Source organism: Penaeus japonicus, unplaced genomic scaffold (genome assembly GCF_977035675.1).
Source record: "Penaeus japonicus unplaced genomic scaffold, GWHDUDI00000001_assembly GWHDUDI00000012, whole genome shotgun sequence".
NCBI lineage: Eukaryota > Metazoa > Arthropoda > Malacostraca > Decapoda > Penaeidae > Penaeus > Penaeus japonicus.
Window position 1 is genome coordinate 25,265,761 of NW_028234414.1, and position 16,372 is coordinate 25,282,132.

The 16,372-nt window shown below is 40.3% G+C and overlaps 2 protein-coding genes across 4 annotated transcripts in view; one reads left to right on the top strand and one right to left on the bottom strand.

Annotated features, from left to right (window-relative positions):
• The window catches only part of Vlet (COMM domain containing 10 protein valette), a 7,678-nt gene extending 3,086 nt beyond the window's left edge, over positions 1–4,592 (top strand). For 2 of the 3 annotated variants that reach the window (XM_043032973.2, XM_043032975.2), the window contains 3 exons: positions 2,337–2,492; positions 3,026–3,120; positions 3,396–4,592. In XM_043032973.2, the coding sequence (XP_042888907.1) occupies positions 2,337–2,492; positions 3,026–3,120; positions 3,396–3,528 (384 nt within the window). In that variant the 3' untranslated portion in view covers positions 3,529–4,592. The remainder of the gene's footprint in view (positions 1–2,336; positions 2,493–3,025; positions 3,121–3,395) is intronic. The other variant, XM_043032974.2, reaches the window with a different exon arrangement.
• A 5,439-nt stretch (positions 4,593–10,031) lies between these two features.
• On the bottom strand, positions 10,032–15,752 carry LOC122264189 (uncharacterized). Its single transcript, XM_043032969.2, has 3 exons — positions 15,596–15,752; positions 11,499–11,564; positions 10,032–11,324 (listed from the first exon to the last, which is right to left on the bottom strand). Exons 1-3 carry the CDS (start codon positions 15,599–15,601, stop codon positions 10,332–10,334), a joined length of 1,065 nt encoding a protein of 354 aa, XP_042888903.2. The 5' UTR covers positions 15,602–15,752; the 3' UTR covers positions 10,032–10,331.
• Positions 15,753–16,372: the final 620 nt, after the last annotated feature.

Here is a 16,372-nt window from a genome sequence, read left to right on the forward strand (position 1 = left end):
TTAAGTTTTGCAAGTATAAACTAAAGAAGTAATACTCTTCAACATTTCAGAAGGTAAAAGTTTTGATTTGATTTTAGGATTATTAACCCATTGCAGACGGGGATAAATATGCTTGCCCAGCCTCCGGGATAAGTTTTATTTTAAACAGAGACTGCTTGAAGCATTATAATTTGAACATTCCCACTCTCTTTCAGTCATTCATTGAAAAACTAGAGCGTTTTTTGTGTTTTGTTTTTTTGTGTGGTTTATTGAGTTTAGAGACTTATATATGCCATATGACAGGCTCTACCAGTGCTGCAGTAGACTAAAATTGTAGTATATTATCCATATTAGCTCATTATTTTCTTTATACTCAGTGTGATAGAAGTATTGCTGTTTTATGGGAGGACAAAAGGCAACTATATTTTTTTCGTATTTTTGTGCTGTCATGAACGAATACGAAACATATAACCACCTACAATAAAGATAAATAGAAGAGGAATGAAACCTGTGCTTGTGACTGTGAGTGCCACAGTGAAAGGCATCCATATTGGCACAGGAGTACATTTTAGACACTGGGTATGGATTGAGTCATCTTCCTCTTCCCGTTCTGACTGCACATCCTTCATCGGCGGTACTTTTGAGCAAGAGTTCGTCAACTTAGTGTGTGTCATCGCTCTATAAAGATAGTGCTTGCTAGAGACCGTGGATGGGTGCCATTCAAGGCTCTCTCTCTTGCTGGTGCTAGGAAAAAGTGGTGCCATCTAGGTTTTGGACGTTAAGCTAGCATGGTATTACGGTAATTATAGTAATTATGACTGCAGTAGCCATCATCACTCATTCCTTTTTCATAGTAAAATAAAATAGCACAGTGATCCAAAATCCCCGAACGTCATGTACGTCAGGACGCCCATCGTCAGGCCAAAGCTCCTACGTCATGTATGTCATGACACCCGTCCACTGTGGGTTAAGAGCTCTATTTATATAACTATACTGATTCATGTTTTGTTAGTTTTGTTATGAGGCAGACTAGTTCTCTCAAGCTTTCTTAAAATGTTAAGCCATTGCAGACAGGTGTCATGACTTACATGACACGTGATGTACATGACGTCGAGGGATTTTGGATCACTGTGTTTCTTTAATGTGTGTAGTGAGTGAGTGATGATGACAATAGCAACTACAATTACTATAATTGCAATAATATTAACCAAAGTGGGCTTCATTTAACATCAAAACCTACATGGCACCACTTTATCCTAGCACCAGCAGGAGAGAAAGCCTTGAATGGCACCCATCCAGTCTCTAGCAAGCTCTATCTTAACCCTTTGACAACGGTGCATCACACCCCCTACACCGGTGCATAGGCCTGGTGTAGGGGGTTTCCACTTATCACCGGCCCGTTGGGATTGGGTTAAGAGAGCGATGGCATACAGCAAGTTGCCATAGAAGGATGTGCAGGCAGAACAAGAAAAGAAAGGGGACTCAAAACCATGCCGTGTCTACAATGTGCCCCTGTGCCAGCAGGGATGTTTTGTACTGTGGCACTCACAGTCATAAGCACAGGTTTCCTTCCTCTGCCCTACGTCTTCATCTTATCTTCATTGTGGATGGTAACATTTTTTGTATTCGTTCATGACTGTACACAAATTCGAAAAAAAATTAAGATGCTTTTTCTCCTCCCTTAAAACAACAATACTTCTATCACAAAAGAGTAAAGAAAATAATGAGCTGATATGGACATTATACTAAAATTTAGTCAAATGTAGCATTAATAGAGCCTGTAATATGACAGATATGTTTCTAAATGCAATAAAACAAAAAATGACAAACACAAAAATGGCTCCAGGTTTAAAATGAGTGACTAAAAGAGAGTGGGAAAAGTCAAGGTATGTTGCTCTGAAATAAAATCTGTCCTTGAGACTGGGCAAACATATCTATGCCCACCTGCATGTCACAGTGCAGGGGCTTTCGAGCGCTTAGGCCTAAATCAATTAAATGACTGGCACCTTATGGTGCCACCCGGCAACTGGGCTCTTGAATGTGCAGTACCGTAGTGTACCACCCGTCCAGAGAGGGTTAACCCTATGACGACGGTGCGTCACACCCGTGTGACACAGCCAAACTCCCGATGCCGGGGCGTCAAGCCAGTATGACGATTTTAATGCAATATTGCAATCGCCCGGCATTGGGGTCTTCGCGTAGCGAGTGCCCCGTCGGGAAAGGGTTAAGCCACAGTAGAAATAGATTGTGAGAAAAATAAGAATGAATATGTAAAGAGAACTCTTTATATATAAGTTAAAACTGATGATTAGATAGAATAATAATAAATAATATACACCCATTTCTATTTCCAACAGGCAGCGCATGGGATGGTAAGACCAGCCTTCCTTGGAGAACAGCTTCAAGCATGTGAAATGACTTCAGATAAAGCCAGTATATTTGTGGAACACTGGACGACAAATGCAAAACAAATTGTGGAAACGTTGCGGCAGCGAAGCCTTTCAGCGAAGCAGGCGAGTGTCCTTATAAGACATTTTTGTATTAGTTAAAGAGAAAGGGAGGGAGGGAGAGGGAAATGAAAGGAGGAGGAAAAGAGGAAGGAAGAGTTAGGAGATAGAAAAAGTAGTCGGGACAAAGATGAAAATGAGGGTGAATATGGAAGGAGAAAGAATTAAATAGAGGGATGATGAGGAGAGACACATAAAAGAGGTAAAAAAAAAGAGAAAAGCAGAGTGAAATGGAAGGGAGAAGAAAATGGGGAGTGAGAAGGAATGGGAAGGAGGAGAAGGAGTGGGAATGAGAAGGGGACTTGAGTGGCATTGGGATTACTCCATGGAAATTGAATAAGGAGATTTTCTTTTTTAAAAAATGTGCTTGTGACCAAATTAAAATGCTTGTGTTCTTTGTTACTTGAATATTGAGGTAGTCATTTGGAATTTTTAGTAAGTACCTACACATGTTTCACCAAAACTTATGACGTGCAAAGGGAAAATATTTGACTGAGAGAGAATTGCCACTGTGATAACTCCTCATATGTTATCAACAGCTGGCAGATATTTCATGGGATCTTCACCTGAAGACAGCTTCATCAGGATGTGCGAGACAGACTCACCCCATTGCACATTTACAGCTGAGCCTCAGGTAATTTTCTATCTATCATGTATAATTTGCTATCATAGTAACAGCATTCCCATTTTTCCAGAGTGGTTTCTTAAAGTTCTTAGTTATTACTGCTCTTGGAAAAATATTTTTTTGGCTTCCTTTTGTTTCAGTCTGATTTTCTGATGCAGTGTGAAGAGTAATTATGTGTTTAAAGTAAGATTGTACTGTATGGCAATGTTATAATTTTAGTGAAAGTTATTTTTTGGAAAAGGATATTTATTTTTTGAGAAAGGATATTTATTTCCCTCTCACAGCAGCTGCAAGGAGCCTTCAAGCACCAAGATGGGACCTATGGAGTCTTTGGTCATGCAGTTTGATCAAGATCAACTCTATCAATTGTATGACCAAATGGAGCAAATCCAGGCAAATTTAGATGCTTTAAGATAAAGAAGCCTTCAAGGGATTTTTTTTTTCATAAAGTTGTTAGCCTAATTGTTTTCTGAATGATTACAGGATGGTCAATACTAGATAAAATTAATCAAAACCAGGCAAATTTAGATGTGTAGACAGTGAAAAACAGCTTAAGATGAAGATTTGATCCATTTATCAACCTAAATGTAGCTAATGGGTCATTTGAAGGCTACTTTATTCAGTAATTAGATTCAATATTGTAAGAATGGTTAAAAAATGTGATTTTTTGTTCTCATATTGTACCCTAAATTACACTGTAGGTAGACTTTGATGATTGAGAAAGACATTCCATTTATGAATCTATATTATACTAGTTTGATTTCATTTAGGAAAAATAGATACCGACTGTAAAACTATTTTTATCTTCTGTGTGATATAATGCAACTGATGTAATAAGTCAAGAGGGTTGCTGTGTTTATTTTGGCCACTTTTTCCTTCTTTCAAATTCGTAAAACAAAGTGAATTAGGGATTTTATGAAGGTGACCAAACATCACACATGTAGTCATATCATGTTATGGATTGTACCTGTAAACATGAAGTAAATAAAAAACAAGACGTGCATACTTCCAGGGAATAAGATGTAACGTCTTCCACACCCAAGTCCACCATTCAGCATTGCCAATATGTCATGACTCCTAATCATATAGGTATGGGTCTCTTGATATGTCAAAACTGGTGGCTCAGACATTGGTAATGCTGAGTATGATGTTGAAAGTGGAGGAGGAGGTTAACATGATGATTTTGGATTGTAATTTAATGACTGTGTACAGAGAATAAAGTGGGTTTGATAAAGGGTAAGTTCAAAAGCATAATTGGCAAGCAGGGCCTTTTCTTGGGCTAATTGTAATGGCTGAGATATGCTAAAAATGTTATTAATCATCATAATTATAAAGCAGTTTGTGTGCTTTATCTTGAATAATCACAAGTTAGCATGTAACTGTGCAATTATTTTTTTTGACAATTAGTATGATGTGATAAGAAAGAAAAAGTTAGCAATGATAACAAAATTATTCTGAATATACTATCTTATTCTATTTTCTCCCTGCCTTTTATTACCCATTTCAAAAAAACACCATCATCAGTGATATAGTATCACCAATATACAAGATAATGAACATATAAGTCTTGTAGTCTATTTAATAGAACTTTTTAAAAAAAATCCTAGATCACTTCTTGAATGTGGTATTAATTACCATTAACCTTATTTTCTAGCAGGAATCAAACTGTTCAGTGGTATGTGCCTAGCTTTGGCAGTCGTATGTCCAGGCTTCGCACCATAGAACAGCATTTCCCAACCTGGGGTGCTGGGAAGCGATGTATTCATACATTGATGTATATATTATTGATTACTAGGGCTGTGACATTATGCTTTTACAGAAATGCTTTTTATGCTTTTTAAAAAATGCTTTTTATGCTTTAAAAAATGTTTTTTATGCTTTAAAATTTGCTTTATGCTTTAAAATATGCTTTTTATGCTTTAAAATATGCTTTTTATGCTTTAAAATATGCTTTTTATGCTTTAAAATATGCTTTTTATGCTCATAAATAAGTTTTTTATGCTTGACAATATGCTTTTTATGCTCTAATATATGTTTGTTATATGGATATTTTCTTTTTCCATGATCAGTTGCTCACTTTGCGTAAGGGGGAACTTATTACACATTGTGTCATCGATGTCACGATTTTTTAAAATAAAGGGCAGAAAATAGTCAAGATTGAGTATTGAGTAATATGATTTTTTATGTATTCAAATATGTAAAAAAAGGTTTCTACATAAAAAAAAAAAAAAATATGTAGACTGTAGTAACAAAAACAACAAACAATAGGCTGTAGTAACAAGAACAAATAATAACTATGTAGCCTGTAGTAACAAGAACAAAAAACAATAGGCTGTAGTAACAAGAACACTAAATAAGCTTTAGTAACAAAAACACTAAACAATACTGTAGTAACCAACACCCAAAAACTTAGGATTCATTAGTGACAAAACATTACCAACAGTACATAATAATGCCACTTCTCCCTATAAAAAGGAGAAAGTTAAACGTCTCTCCCAAAGAAACGAACATAAATTGGTGACATAATACCTGTGACGTAATCAAGCTCCAACCACATAGTTCATCCCCTTGTTCGTACCCTCCTCCTCTTCCTACCCCCTCTCCATATTTCCCTCCCTTCCTCCCCCTCCTCGTTTATCTTCCCTCTTCCCTCGTTTTATCATGCAGTTTTAAGGCGTAAATAAAATAGTGTAGTAGTGGTATTCTATATTTCTATTATAGCCGCATCCTTGAATGATTTTGTGAACAAAACACACTGAATTTACTCATCTGGCGTATAAAAGCATAGATTTTTAGTAAAAAGAATAGAGTTTACATAAAAAACATTTTTTTTATAAAAAGCATATTCTTTTAAAATGGCCTATGAAAAGCATATTCTTTAAAATGAAATATGCTAAAAGAATATGCTTTATGCCAAAAGCATAATGTCACAGCCCTATTGATTACCTAACCGAGTATATTTGAGCTATGCTATTTTCTTTTTCTTGGGTTTTCTTATTAAATTTTCTATCAAAAATGTGTGCAGCTGCTTTTAGTAATGATGACTCAAAGTGAATGATCAAGCAGTGCATTTGACTTTCCTTTATATCCTAGTAATCAGATATCAGCCAGACGAGTGGGTGCTGGACTGCCAAAATCTGATTACAGGGGGTGCTAGGGTTGGAAACGGTTGGGAAATCCTGCACTAGTGATTTTGAAACTTTCAATTATAATAAAGTAGTGTTATCATCAATGGATTTACATGCCGTTTTACAAAGGCACGCTATATTATGATCCGATATGAACATTTCCAGAAGCTAAAAAAGGGAAATAATGATATTAATATTGTTTTTACATATGGAGCAAGTGAGAAATTCGTCTCAGGATGGCAGTAATAGATATATTTAGAATATGATCAACCTGTGCTATAAGATTAAGCTTTAGACTGATTTTCTCAATCCTAACAGAGATGTTGATTATCTTGTACTCCGTGGGATAATTTTATGTGGCGCTCTCCGTCACTCGATGCGAAGTCAAGAAATAGAGAAACGGCGAAAAATTATCATGAGAACGATGTTTTACTAGCTGTTTCTCCATTTGTAACGTTACATCCAGCAAAGCTCGCTCATCGGGGCGGGACCAAAGACCGCGTCCACACGAGGGGCACAAGCATTTTTTTTTTTTTTTTTTTCCCTGAAGTTTTAGCAGTGTTACCAGAACAAGCATTATGGTACTTAGTAATTTAACTATGGAGGAGTTGAAGAAATCTTATGTGGGCCTACCAGAATATATGCAGCATATTATTATTACTATAATTTTACAGAAAAAAAATGACATTTATGACTGGCCACTATGACAACAGATTTAACACTCCTATTCTGATAATGCATTCAAGTCTTGGATATGTATGTATATCTTTGCGTGTGTATGTGTATATAACCATATATATGTATATAAGTAGGTGTGTATGTCGTGTGTGTAGAGCGAGCATGCATGGGTGTACAAATAAACCTATCGATTCTCTCAACATTTAATACCGTTTTGTAGATTATAAAAATAACATTCTATACAAACTTACATTTACTTGTACACACATAATTTGTTTACATTTTTACATACAAATTTGGTTTCTTTTGTTTCCTTGCATCGCGGATTGTGCTCTGAGCAGGGGCAAAGCAGGAAGCCTCTCCCGTTTCCTGTTAAGTGATGGTATCAAGATCAGTGTTCGCCTCAGCGGAGCACTCAAGCACTGTTAGGGATATTATCATCTTTCACCAATGATTCATCATTTGTACCATCACTTTCTTCTTCACAAGTTGGTAAGATGTGCTGGTCTTATTCCCTTACATTTTCGCGTCCATTGGGAAGTAATGCACTGGAACGGCACGATATAAACTAGAAATGAATGCCCATGCAGGGCTTATTTATTTCCGCAGAACTATGTAGAGTATGAATGTTTAAGATGGCCAATAAATTCTTTAGAGTAAAATGTAATTAACGAGTTGTCATTTCCCACCACCGGGCAGTTTCAACAATGGCCACGGACATTCCAGCTATTTGCCCCGCGTGTGGATAAGGCATAACCTGTGGCATCATATTCAAAGGATGCCCGTTTACCAAGTTGGTATATTCCGAGGCGGCCTCTTCTCTGAGGGCTGAAAAATATATATGCTAACATGAAATTTCATGTGAAAATCGTGTCAGCAAGCCATTCCTTCAGAATTACATATAATATTTATTTGATGTTTGATGAAGATCTTGGTAGTGAAGCCAAAATTATATGGTCAAGTATTTTTTCTGGCATGTTGGGCGGAATTTATTAACACATTTGGGAATTTCCATGTTATGCCCATGCGCCCACTCCCCTTCGGAGAATGCCACCCAGGCGACTACCCAGGCCGCGCTCAGACAGACGAGCTTTGCTCGGCAACTTTAGCCTGTAAAGCCACGTCCACACGGTCGAGCTGTGCCTGGCAGGGCAAAGTCTGCAGACTATGCCGGCGTAGGTGTCCACACAGCTGTCTGTGGTGGTTGGAGGGTAGTCGGACGCCAGCAGTTGTGAGCGAGTGGTTCATTACGGTACGATCACCATGGTTCACGCCATAGTTCGGAAGAAGATAGCACTATTCTTGTCGTGACCAATATGCACTAGTACTCGGTGTGGACATGGTGTACTAATAACGTGGTAGTCAGTGGATCTGCCTGCACCTTACCTCGTGCGTTTGGCAGGGACGGAAGACCTCGATCCACTGCCCTCCATTGGCGCCGGGAGCGGACAGTTTGATGGTTTGCCCGCTGAAACTGCTCGTACAAGGGCAAAGCCTTCGTGCCCGACGGGCATTGCGCGACCGTGTGGACGTGGCTTTAGAATTGGAAGTTCAGGAGATATCCTTTTTCGTATCTTTTGCGAATTAATTTTCTTCATACTTTAGGTTGTATTTGCACTGACACCAGGTATGAGGGGTTTAACTCGTTGGATATGGCGCAGCACAAGAGATTTTATTTCTGAGCGAGGAAGTGGCACTTGCCATATCGAGGCCTTTCTCGCTTTGTCACTAGAATTGTTTACTTTATCACGAGGCTGTTGTGCCATCTGGCAGAATATTGTAATCGACTAAAATTAAAGTACAGAGTCCATTTCAAGTAAGAGTTATTCATTTGGGGGAGGACATTTTTACCCTTCAAATTTAAAATCTTCACAAAGTAAAAAGGAATAACCATCCCCGTGCTTAAGGCTGCATGTACTGCAGCACAAACCAGCCATACTGGCATAGGGACATTGCAGATAAGTATATTTTGGTTCATCTCCTAATTATGCCTTTACATATTGCATAGCAAGAAGTTGGCATCTTCCTGCCATCACTAACTAGGGCTTGGTCGAGCCAGTGGATGGGCGCCTTTCAAAGATCTATTTTTGCTGGTGTTTGGAGTTATGCCCCTTATTTATCAGTCAGTTTTGAATATCACAATCACGATAAGTTCCAGTCACTAAACTTTTTATAATCGCACAAAAAAGTATGCCCACTTCCCCTTAGTCTTCTGTACTAGATTTTATGTGTACACTATACGCAGGGGGGATCAATTAGATTAGAAAATTGTTACAATTTTGAGTATTTAGTACCATTTGTTTGATGGGTAACGAAAACCCCCTTGCCTATTGATCAATGACTCATTAAAATGGAACGGGTCTCGTCTCATTCATAAATACAATAAGGACGTGTCTGATGCACTCCTTTGCTTGCACTTTTTTCCGGGCCCTACTAGAATATGTTCAACCAATGAATAGCTATGGCCTGAATGTCAATGATCTTTCACATCTTTTCTGCTAGAAACATAAAACTCAATTACGCACAAATTTGTCGAGTTAAAGCACAGTTCATGACCGTTATGCGTTTACATGGAAAGGTATACCGACCTGTCAAAAATGTTAAATCGAGTAAAATCCATGTCCCTAATTTTCACATAATTAGAATACAAAAATAAATCTACGGACATTTCCATGTAAGAATAAAAAGTTCAAAATCTTAAAATGCGAAACTAAACTGGTCCCCCTAAAGATTAAACTACAGAAACAAAAGTCTTGGTCCTTACTTATTCTATTACAGCAAATCTTATGCCGGATCCACATGACTCAGCAGTGCTTAATGGGCTTCGTCATCATGCACTGTCTATGCGCATCTAGTCCACACTGAGTGACTCAGTCTTCGAAACTCTGCCCAACAAGTTTAGAGACCACGTTCAAAGCTTCGTAATAATGAAGTCACTAAGATTCAGCCAAGGGACTTCAGGTTTGAACATTGACACGATGCAAGTACAAAACGCAACCTACTCGATTGTGCTGATATTGCTTGATCGTAAAGGGTGATGGGGAGGGGGGGGGGGTAAAGAACCACCGATTAGCTTACAACTTATCTGGTTCGTTGTAGGTTAAAAATCAACTATTAATATCTAGATTTATTTTACTGTATACATCTTCATGAGTCGACTAGTAAAATTGTGTTCAAGCCAGTGAAAAGCCAATTCTCTTTTATTCCAAACATTAGTGCATTAATAATTACCGAAAATGGATGCCGATCATTTGGCTTTCCTTCTCTTTTCAAAAGCTTGTGAAAGTGACCTTCCCTTTCCTTAAAAAAAATTTCCACACTAATTCAAAAGAGCGCAATTAATCTTTCAGATTTATATAAAAAATTCTGAAATGCGAACAAACTTTGGCTTATTCTATTCATAATTTACATGTTTCATGGCGCTCCGTCACCAGCGCCGCCAGCGCCAACGGGAGCAGGATTGCCGCCAGCGCCGCCAGCGCCACCGGGAGCAGGATTGCCGCCAGCGCCGCCAGCGCCACCGGGAGCAGGATTGCCGCCAGCGCCGCCAGCGCCGCCAGCGCCACCGGGAGCAGGATTGCCGCCAGCGCCGCCAGCGCCACCGGGAGCAGGATTGCCACCAGCGCCGCCAGCGCCACCAGGAGCAGGATTGCCACCAGCGCCGCCAGCGCCACCAGGAGCAGGATTGCCACCAGCGCCGCCAGCGCCACCAGGAGCAGGATTGCCACCAGCGCCGCCAGCGCCACCAGGAGCAGGATTGCCACCAGCGCCGCCAGCGCCACCAGGAGCAGGATTGCCACCAGCGCCGCCAGCGCCACCAGGAGCAGGATTGCCACCAGCGCCGCCAGCGCCACCGGGAGCAGGATTGCCACCAGCGCCGCCAGCGCCACCAGGAGCAGGATTGCCACCAGCGCCGCCAGCGCCACCAGGAGCAGGATTGCCACCAGCGCCGCCAGCGCCACCAGGAGCAGGATTGCCACCAGCGCCGCCAGCGCCACCAGGAGCAGGATTGCCACCAGCGCCGCCAGCGCCACCAGGAGCAGGATTGCCACCAGCGCCGCCAGCGCCACCGGGAGCAGGATTGCCACCAGCGCCGCCAGCGCCACCAGGAGCAGGATTGCCACCAGCGCCGCCAGCGCCACCGGGAGCAGGATTGCCACCAGCGCCGCCAGCGCCACCGGGAGCAGGATTGCCACCAGCGCCGCCAGCGCCACCAGGAGCAGGATTGCCACCAGCGCCACCGGGAGTAGGATTGCCACCAGCACTAATAGTTATTCTGTTATCACAATCTATAAGCCTCTCAAAGCAATTTGCAGAAAGCGGCCCAATGCTGGTGCAAACACGGAAGTCCGTTAAACACGTCTCAGAGATACTTCGTAATCCGAAAATTCTCCCAGTACCCGACATCTGAAAGAAAAAAGTTCTTAAAGTAGCTTTGATAACGAATAAAATGTATTTTTGATAATGCACATTAAATGAAATTGACAAGTAAACCATCACTGAAGAACTTAGACTACCTACATTTAGAGCCATATTTTTTTTTCTTTTTTTTTTTATCTACAGCCAAGAAAAGGTACTCACATCAGAGTCATGGTGGTCGTGTTGCATTGCATTTGAGATTGCAACTAGTGCCATCAGAATAAAGACCTAAAAATAAAGTATGGTTAGTAAATTAATTCTTGACTATTTGTATATATTCAGTAAATTTCCAGAGAGAAATAAGATAAACCGTAAATAATGATTAATAACCTATTCAATTCATTACTATAGTTTAAAGAGTGGCGACACTTTGCTTCCTTAAGTTAAAGATAAACGACATCCACTTTGATAGTTATCTGATAAAATAACTGATGAAAACGTAAAGCTAGGAATATACAACGAATTAAAAATTCTAGCATATGTAATATTCTGTGGTTCGTGACATCGGACTACAATGAACATACAAACCAGAGCACCTTTTCAACACAAGGTGCGGAAAAAATAACCAGCCATTTTCAAATATCAAGTCTAGTTTCTGGTAAGCGTCAATATTTGGCAAAGTGATCAAGTTTAGTTTACTTCCTAATTTAATATCACATTGGTAAATACTCCTAAAGCTGCGTCCACACTTGTTGCATTTACACGTATCGTTGCGTTACAGTGTTGGCGGGAGAGCGTTGCACCGTTGCGTATCAAAATACGATAAAGATACCCAACGGGCTCGATCCATCATTTGTCGGTCTTTTGCCGTCACATCAAAGGAATGATACACAACGCATCTACCCTCATGTGGACGGGGAGCGTTGCATCGTCCTGTGACTCCCGTTGCAAGCTCAGTCTTGTAGAGGATAGCCACGAGTGTGTGATTATGTTTCATATAATTATTATATATGTATATATAGATATATATATATTCATGAATAAAAATATACGCGGCCGCAGCCAACTGCACACTTGCACTCATGGCTACTAGTGTCAGAGAAGAAACTGGATGATACTGTTGCATCACGGAACGATGATACGACACGCGGATACGCAACGGGTACAATATACACTTTTGCACCGTATCGTATCATCGTTGCGTATCACCGGGCGATACGCAACGATGATACGATACGTGTAATTGTGGACCCAGCTTAATAGTGCCGAATCGCCTATTACTATGATTGCGTTATTGATGGATTTCTCTTCATCCATATTATTAATGTATTTAGGAATTACATGCAACTATAACCCAGAAATTGGGCCCCATTCAAGGAAATCCATTAAGCACTAGAGTGACGTAGACTCTGCTAACCCTTTATAGTAAGTATATACAGCAGGATGGAGCGTATCACCCCAGACTAAGCGTTATATCGAATCTTAATTTCTAGAACCTCATAAGATAGCTTACACACTACCTTTTTGCTTGGTGTGTGTGTGGGGGGTGGGGGCAGCTAACAATCTTCGTATATAAAAGCAAATCGCCATTTTTCAATTATATAATTTATACCCTCTACTCTTTAGGCCTAGATGGTCGTGCATGGCGGGGGAGCTAATTCCCAGGAATAATAGTATGGGAATACATTGGCAAGGTTGTAGTAGAGTAACGAACTATGAATAAATGGCTGGAAAATTTTCCGAATAACGTTGCGTTACTAAATAGCACAAAAGTGGTATCGATAGATTTCATTCAACCTCTACTATTCATGTATAGTGGATATAATGCGCGATTCCGCCCCTGTACCCCAAAATCTGGGTATCCCTTATCCAAGGCACCTCATGCTACCTAGTGCTACTTCGGGGCATATTTCGTATGCAAAATCTTAATCCAATTACCTACTTAACTTTGCCTAGTTTTGAAGTTAGACCTAGCTAAAGGGGGCCTTACTCCCCCCCTACGGATCCCCTATTCATGGCACTCCGTGCTACTTATGTAGATGTCGCGACCACAAATAATCGTTACAGTGCGCCATGATGACAGCAATTGAGACTTAGATGTTGTGTGAAGTACTGCGCATGAGCGCATGTATTCCTCAGGATAGGAAACTAGGACCGATATTGACGACCACTCAATAGAGGGCACTATAATTATAATGTAAACAATGGGGAATATTGTGCCATCTATTGATAGAACATAATTGCGCATGGAGGTAATTCATTGAGAGTTTCCAGTCCAGTAGCTCGTCAGGAGCAGTAAATATGTGGTAAATTTTCCGAACGCCGCCGCATTACGAAATACCACAAAAGTGGTATCATTGGATTCCTCTCAACCTCTACTATTCATAGCTAGTGAAATTAATGAGCGCTTCCACCCTTGGAGCCCACAATCTGGGTCCCGATAGTAGGGGAGGGCATGAAGTAGAGCAGGGAAATTACGGGGTAAAATGTTACGAAATACCATAAAAATGGTATCGATGGATTCCTATCAACCTCTACTGTTCATATAAATTGGAAATCATGCGCGATTCCATCTCTGGTCCCCACAATCTGGGTCTTTTTTTTAAGGCACTTTGTGCTACCTCATCCTACTTCGGGGCATATTTCGTATGCAAAATCTTAACCCAATGACCTAGGAGGGGGGTCCAGGGGGGGCTAAGCCCCCCTCTTGGCTAGGGCAAACTTCAAACCTAAGCAAAGTTAGGTAGGTAATTGGTTAAGATTTTGCATACGAAATATGGCTGGAATTCATATTTTACCCCGCAATTTCCCTGATCTACTTCATGCCCTCCCCTACTATCGGGACCTAGATTGTGGGCTCCAGGGGTGCAAGCGCTCATTAATTTCACTAGCTATGAATAGTAGAGGTTGAGAGGAATCCATCGATACCATTTTTATGGTATTTCGTAACGCGGCGTTGTTCGGAAAATTTACCAAATATGTAAACAACCATGCTTGAATTTCAGGGCGAGGATGGTGGTTATCGAGGTATTTTGCACAAGACATGTTGCACGAAGTGCCCCGAATAGCGGGGGTTAAGGGGAGGGAATCCCCCTCTTAGGGCTACAGTTTAATTATAGAGTGCCCTCAATTGAGTGGTGGTGTCATTATGGCCGGAATTCATCTTTTACCCCGCAATTCCCTGATCTACTTCATGCCCTCCCCTACTATCGAGACCCAGATTGTGGGGTCCAGGGGTGGAATCGCACATTATTTCCACTATATATATGAATAGTAGAGGTTGAGAGGAATCCATCGATACCATTTTTATGGTATTTCGTAACGCGGCGTTATTCGGAAAATTTACCCTGCTCTAAGAGTATAGACTTCCATGATGGTTGTAAGGCATATAGCTAGACAATTCATTTAGTGGTCGTCGTGGAGATATGGTTAGAAGTCGGGATTTTCAGAGGACCCTAGTTCAATTCCCTGTCAGGGAGGTAAATTTTGTATATACATTTACATATTTACGAATAATTTATCTTTGAAATGGTAAATCAACCACTCATTTAATGAACCAATTAATCGTAAACAAATAAGATAACCTGTCAACATCCATCATTTCACAAGTACATTTTTTTAAATTCAGCCTCCTTTCATCCCCATTCAAACTTCTTACAAACAAGATTAAAATTATTCTAAGTGCCAGGTCTTCAACCGTATAAGGAATCTTTAACAGTATCATATCAATATTGCCTGCTATAAAGACGCGCAGAGCTAACACCTAAGATTACATTCAATATCTTGATATTTACATTTTTACCCTTTGAGGATATCAAGTGTTAGTTATGGTCGCGTAATTTCCCCATGGTAACAGAACGAGTGAAAGGCTGTCAGAGTAATGCATGTAAATTAGGAAACTACACATTGTGCCGGGGTTTATCAAATACATACTGCATATGAGGTGCTGCAATATTTCCGAGATCCGAGTCACATATTTCTTTAAAGAAAAACTGCGGCATCCTAATATATACACAAAAGAATTGTTGCAAAATGAGAAATTTCACTTCGAGTCCGACTACATGTAGTATTAATACTCTAAATTATGTAAATTAGCAATGAAGTTACAGTACTTCAACCTTTTATTGTAAACATAATTTCAAACATCCTTCCCGCTTTGTACGCAATCAGTAATTCGTAAGCTATTCACAGCTATGTATTTAACGGAGCGATGCCACGAGACTGTCATTACATATATCAATCTAATTTATCGAGTTATCAATTTCTTCAAATCGCACCATTAATTAACCAATTTCTACCAATTACTCCACCATACATACCTTCATTATTCCGGCAAGTCGATTCCACCGGTTACTCCCTAACGGTCGGCAGCAATTTAACGCCCGGCTTTGGGAGTCGAACTAAGGCAACAGGCGTGTGATTGAGAAGGACTCCACTTCGGGAATGTTCGCTGCTTTAGTCTTTGGCTGCTTCCCACTGCTGGTCTTTGCCCACTGCGGTTGTCCAAGTGGTAAAGAGGGAAACGAGGCAGTTCGGTCGTTTGGATTCATTCGTGGGAGTGGCAACGGTTTTTAGTTTTTACATGGCCTTTTTGTGGTGTGTGTGATTGTATGTGCTAATGTGATTGATTTTTTTTCTTTTGTGTTTTTGTGTGTGTTTGATTGTGACGATGAGTGTGTGTGTGTGTTTGATTGTGATGAGTGTGTGTGTGTTTGATTGTGATGATGAGTGTGTGTGTGTTTGATTGTGATGATGAGTGTGTGTGTGTTTGATTGTGATTATGAGTATGTGTGTGTGTGTGTGTTTGATTGTGATTATGAGTATGTGTGTGTATGTATGTGTTTGATTGTGATTATGAGTGTGTGCGTGTGCGCGCGTGCGTGTGTGTGTGTGTGTGTGTGTGTGTGCGTTTGATTGTGATTACGAATGAGTGTGTGTGTCTCATTGTGATTATGAGTGTGTGTGTGTGATATGCGTTATGAATTATTCATACATTGTGGTTTGTCATCTTCATAGTGCGTCAGAGAATGCATTTTATAAGAGAATGAATCGAATCTACTCAAATAATAACAGTATTACGAAAAGCTTAACATTAT